Below are 6,686 nucleotides of genomic sequence, written 5' to 3'. Positions count from 1 at the left end.
GTGATTGTTGTAGAAACATGGATTTTCTCATAATGGTTGCATTGTTTACCTTTTATGCAAATAATTTTCGACAGATATAATCGATTGATATATACATACGAGTTATAACAATATAGTATAAAGGTATACGTATCACAGAAAAGCATATTCCTCTATAAATAAAGTGTATAATCAGTTATCTGTTTTAAGCCAGATATAAATCAACAAAACTTACCCGTAATAGTATTCACAGACTTCGTTAATAACCCGCATAAACCAATGTACCTGGAAAATAAAGTAGTAATTTTATAGCACGCGTGTATGGTTTTGTAAATAATACATAATTTAAAACTTTAATATTATCGTCAAGTATATAATACGTTAAGAGTAAATTATGTTGGTAATTTTTCTCTTTTATCATTTAATAACATAAAAATTCTTCGCGTAGAAAATCAAGCCTCGTTTTTTTCTTTACACAATAAATATAATAACTGATTAGTAGTTCAAAGCCCAGTAAAGCCTTATTCAGTATATATCATTTGTGGCTTAACAATATTATAACAATAAGCTTTAAAATACAATGTTGAAGGAGCTGAAACCTGTCTCATATGCTCTTATAAAATAATTGTGTCATAGAAACTGTTCTCACAAAAGCCTTCAACCATAACATTGGTAATCCGCTTATTGCATATACCCGTGTAATTAAATTATTGTGTCTAATATTGTTATGATATTATTCCGTCCGTCCAAATATAAGGATTAAGAGATGTCTCCAATCATTTTTATTGGGGAGAGATTCGGGTCTTGATGCTGATTTTATTATTTTGAAAAGGAAAATACGAGGTAATCTATCAAATATCTGTATTATGCGTTCATTTTCTTCTTTAATACATTGAACAATGAATAAAGAAAATAAAAATTTGCTAAATGTAACCAAAAACTACAATTCTCAACGGATCGGATACGCAATTTATTTTTTATACACAAGAGTATGAAATTTGATGATTGCATTCATTAATGTGTCTATATGTATGCACAGTGGGTTGTCTTCTTGTACGTATTTGCAATACAATGAATATTTGTCAAATCTATGTGGGTGGTCCTACTATGTATATCTCATAATAATAATAATATCGTTTATTGGGTATAGACTAATATAACAAGTGTACGGCACAATGGTCCTCAAACTAGAACAGCCTTATAAGGACTGGCGAAATTTACCGTAGTTTACTGGATAAATTTAATATCAAATACTCAATCTGCAGACAATAAATGTTATTGAGAAGTAACTTCGTAACAGGAAATTGAAATTTATATAAAATAGCAACTACTTATCCAAAGGTTTGTTAATGAAGTTGCAGAATTCACATTAAACTTCTACTTGGCTTTCATTTTAAATTAAATAAGATTAGTATGATAGAACGCAAGTGTACGTTAATTATCCGAAATGCGGATATCTCCTTCATTTTTAGGGTTCCGTAACACAAGGGTGAAACGGGACCCTATTTATTACCAAGGCTTCGCTCTCCGTCTGTGTCTGTCTGTTCGTCCGTCTGTGACCAGGCAATACGTCATTTACCATGATAGTTAGGTAGTAAAATTTCAGAAATATGTATTTCTGCTGCTGTAACAATAAATAATAAAAGATCTAGGACAAGCAATAATTGGTACTGGTACTGGTGTTGGAAAAAACACCAGTCTCTGGAGAGAACTTGATTCAATTTTATTTTGTAAAGACACACAAAATCCTACTAATATAATTAACGCGAATGTTTCTATGTATATATGTTTGTTACCTACTCATTCACGCGTAAACGGCTCATCGTATCTATATGTATTTGATACAGAGATAGATAAATTCTGGACTAGTACTAAGGCTACTTTTTAACCGGGTGACGCCGAGGATTACGTTAATTACGTATAATAATGGTAAAAATATTTGCAAAAGCTTACCTTGATAAGTCAATAGTCGAAATGGGATAAGGCTCTGATTTTGTCGTTATTCGGTTTACGGTATAAAAGACTGTTTCTTCTTAATATGAAAATTTCTTACTCAACGAAAATTGATCAAAGCTCGCCAATGGTTCGTAGAAAATTCATTTGGTTGTGATCACCGGAAATAATCCACGTTGTTTATTAATCATTTTGTATTACTCAATGCCTTTTAATTTTATTAATGAAGAACATACCATAAAATGTTTTCGAGTTTTATATTTATCACGTACCTGTATGTTTATTTAACAATTTCAATTTGATAAAGATTGATATGGTTTGAAAATGATACTGGTACATAATAAAAAAGTTTAAACATATTTTTCGATACAATAATATTTATGTTTAAACATAACACTTTTCCAAAAATGCCGCGGCAATGCAAATGGTCACAGATAATAAATGACAGCTTATCAATAACCACCACAGATATAACAACATATTTTTTAGAAAAGAACTTCGTTATTCTATATTTGAATAAAACTGTGAAAAAGAATATCAATATTGGTGTCTAATAAAATTATTTACATGTGAATTCAATTTATTTTAGCACTATTTTGCCAACACGGGAACAAGTTTGCACTAGTGACATATTTCACCATAGATTATAGACTTATTATTACACCTTTTCCTTCCTCAGTTATTACAACCAAATTTGTTTATTTTCGGATTCACTTATAAGAAATCCTGAAATTTTTATGAATGTTTTTAAACGCCGTCGATGTTAACTTATAAATTAATTAAGAACTAATTATTGTAATTTGATAGAAGCTACCTAAATATGGTTTTTATGGTAAAATAAATTAATATTTTATATTAAACTAGCGGACCGCCTTCATCAATAATGGGCTATCTAACACTGAAATAATTTTTAAAATTGGACCAGTAGTACCTGAGATTAGTGCGTTCAAACAAACAAACCCTTCGCCTTTATAATATTAGTATAGATTAGTGAAGTAAAAATTGAGTATTACTGTAGCATAGATATGACTAGTTTTTTAAATATATGCGATAATAATAATTATGTTTATGTATTTCAATTATTCTTTCTGAGTAAAATTATATCATGACGTGCTATTTCTAGACTGAGAGTAGCTATTGATAATAATTACACAGCGCATCTAATGAATTTCAACACTCTTCTTCTGCAACTAGGTCAGTTATTTATGACCTAGAATCTTTCTTTGACAGCATTTCTTCAGTGCCGTGTAATCTAGATATTGGAGTACTAAACTATGTTTAGTTCTAGGATCGTGATCTGTTTGACATCATTTTGAATTTCGAATTTATAATCAGTTTCACAATTTCTGGGTATGTTCTATTTTGTTTATGTAGGTCCGTTAAAATTAAAAATCTATATCTATATAAGGAATATAAATCTGACGAGTTTGTATGAACGCAATAATCTCACGAACTAATTAAAAAGACCAATTTCAAACATTCGCCTTTTGACAATGATCCCTGAGTGCTAATCTATACGAGTATTTTATACATTATTTATTTATTTATTTTAAATAAGGAAAGCTTTTGTTTGTTTGTATGTTTGTAACGTTTTCACGCAAAAATCACTGGACCGACTTTAAATTATTTCACAATTACAAAGTTGTAAATTATTATGTGTGTGTGTGTGTGTGTGTGCGCGTGAGAGAGAGAGAAAGTGACCTACTTTATCCATCATCTTGGAATTGATAAAGCTAGTATTAGAATCTGAGAGGAATATATGAAATAGTTGAATACACTGACGTTGTAAAATAATAAGTACAAGCGTTAATAATATAGTGACATCATTTACGAGCGTGTGTAAAGGCATGTGCAATGTTTATAGCATATTCGAGTGGACGTAACTTATGTATGAAAGGGGCACAATCGATTGAATACAACTAGGTTCCTTGCGCGAAGCGTTATCAAGGATTTATAATGTTCAAACTCAAACTTAAACATTTCTTTATTCAATTAGATTTCTTATAGAACCACTTTCTTATGAATCTATGTTGTTTTCTGTTATAGTAGTTGAATAATTGCATCATTTGTTTTTTATTTAGTGTAAGTTAAGTTCCATTTGTATAGAGGTTTAGAAAATTTACTCAGTTTGCAGTTACATTATATGCTTTTCCTATTATATATAAGCTGTAAACTAAACAAAATTTATAGTTTATTCGACGTTTCAATGACGTAATTCACACGAAAAAGAATATTTTTAACAATATTATATGGTCAAAATATTTTGAGAGATGTCTCTATTATTAAAATAATATTGAATTAGAATTTAGTTAATATGGATAAAATTGTAATGGAGAGTATTAAAAATAAATAATATGGTTACAAACCCTGACTTTATCACTCGGTTAAATGCAAAGCACTTTGATGTTTATATCTGAGAATTAAAGAAGAAAATTGCATAAAATAAATTTTTATTACGCATAATAATTAGAATCAACAATTCGCTTTTCTATATAGAAATATGTTGTAGGACTTTGACACAAATTAAACAATTCAATTACGTTTTGAAACGCGTAAAATTCTTTTATTGCGTTGAAATTTTATTAAGAATCTCATTTACTTTTTATAGAACCCATAAAAATGTGAGCTTCATATTTCCATTCATTAATTTTACATGTTTTTTTGTGTGTTAATGTTTGGTGCATTTTGAAAACTAACCGCTCTCTCTAGGACTAGAACATCGATTTTTTAAAATAATAAAGATATATCTTACCTACAACTAGCTATAATTTTTTATAACTAACGAATTCTTAGAAACTGGAGCTATAAATAAATTAGAAAACGAAAGCAGATTTCACTATGAGTAATAGACACTTGGTTTTAAAAATAATTAATAATGTCTGATCAGTGAAGTCAGTCGGTGCCACTCAAAAATGCTGTCACAAGATTATTCTAGGCCACCAGTACTACTGACCTGGTTAGAATGTCATCCGTTGAAATATGAAATTTAATTATCTATAAAAGAAAACGCTTTCAGAGCGTATCTTTCTTGTAATATGTTTTAATCACAAGAAGACTTGTCTTAGCTGAGGTCAAGAGTTTAAGCGCGATCAAAATTAGCACCTAATCGGAACTATAGGTTATCGTTGTGTATGTGTTACACAAGCGAAGTTCAATAAATTGTGTGAATTGTTGTGATCCAGAAAGAATTCTGAAATCAGCCAGAAATTTAAAAGACAAATTTCATACTATGAATACAATGGCTATAAAGGTACCTATAAATTCATACATGATAAATATAAAATGACGAAAATCCTGCAACGATCGAGCTCTCCGCTTAATGGATACGGTTCTTTACATGCATACCGTACTGGAAGTAATTTCTATTTAACATGGAAGTTACTATAAAATTGCAATTTATATAATGAAAAAACATTAACATCAACACAACAATAGAACCTTTCAGCGCTCGCTGTATTGACTCGCTTTGCTTCTTGAACTATATTGAAGGAAACTGGAATGTTAAGAAATTTATCGTTATTTTATTCATATTTACTTTTCTCTATCAGCTGTCTCTGCACGGGTTTGTTTTGTTTAGTAATTCAATGGTCTTTTAATAGCTCTTTTTATAAATTAGTATAGAATTATTATTTTTGTGTTTTATGTTCATTTTGGTCCGGATTCAGGTGGTTCACGATGGCTCTGTGGTTAAAATACAAATCATCTTCTATCGATTATATAATTCACTCACACATTCCACTGCAAATTAGAACATACCGAGAGACCCTCCGTGTCCGTGTAATATTTAAATATAGATGAGATGTATTTCAAATATCCGTGAATTTTATTCCGTCGAATACTATCAAATAGTTGTGTGTGATTATACGTTTTATGTAAATATATGACAATAGATAGACGTGTAGTCTTGCTTATGAGGCGAGGGTTCGTGACTCGCCTATTTATTGGTGATCTAAACTCAATATTAACATTATCACTGTGCTTTGATGTCATAATAATGATTCGATTCATATATTGTTAAAATACTTAATATTTTACGTGGGAAACAAAAACTAACATTAATAGGTTGCTACTGTGTGGTATTTTAATATTCCGAAAACGATTGGATAAGTGAAAGATTCGAGGACATTTTATATGTTGAAATAAAGATCCCATTGGAGTTAAGAATGTGTATTAATATAGGATTATAATAATTCACTAATAAGAATGAATGATAAACTTAATTGCTTATCTTATTACAATAACATCAACAACACCGCATTTATAGCCCAAAATAGCAATAAAATTCGACCGCGAAACATTAATCAACTCGGTTCTTTTTTAAGACTTTAGGCTTCTTCTCATCAATGTCCAATCCTGTAACAACGATTAGTGCTCGAAAATAATTCTTATCGCCATCAATTTAAGGTGTTAAATGATCGTAAACTTCAACTCCCTTCAGGACTAATGTAGGGAATACAAATAGATCTTGTTTCGTTTTCCTTGAATCGCCTTGAGAACTGTCTTTGGTTAATGAATGGATGAGATTAACGGCGAAATGAGCTTACACAAATTGAATAATTCAAGCGCTTTTTGTGACTTGCCTTTTTTAGATCTCTTGATTCAGCTGAATTGTTAAACTTATTTAACTCAGTTCCGTTAGTGTTTTTTTTATTGGGATCGCTAATTATTTAACACTTTAATGAAATATACTAATACGGTAATATTGTATACTAGCTTGTCGCCTGCGGCTTCGCCCGCGTAGTAAGATGGACGAA

The 6,686-nt window shown here is 30.1% G+C and overlaps 1 protein-coding gene across 3 annotated transcripts in view; it reads right to left on the bottom strand.

Annotated features, from left to right (window-relative positions):
- LOC119828337 (collagen alpha-1(V) chain-like) overlaps positions 1-6,686 on the bottom strand; it is a 64,585-nt gene that overhangs the window by 36,723 nt on the left and 21,176 nt on the right. For all 3 annotated transcript variants that reach the window (XM_038350460.1, XM_038350463.1, XM_038350461.1), the window contains exon 2: positions 215-264. In XM_038350460.1, the coding sequence (XP_038206388.1) occupies positions 215-264 (50 nt within the window). The remainder of the gene's footprint in view (positions 1-214; positions 265-6,686) is intronic.

Source organism: Zerene cesonia, chromosome 7 (assembly GCF_012273895.1).
Source record: "Zerene cesonia ecotype Mississippi chromosome 7, Zerene_cesonia_1.1, whole genome shotgun sequence".
In the NCBI taxonomy this organism is placed as follows: domain Eukaryota; kingdom Metazoa; phylum Arthropoda; class Insecta; order Lepidoptera; family Pieridae; genus Zerene; species Zerene cesonia.
The sequence above is the reverse complement of the archived record's forward strand: the minus strand, read 5'-3'. Positions and strand labels throughout refer to the sequence as shown.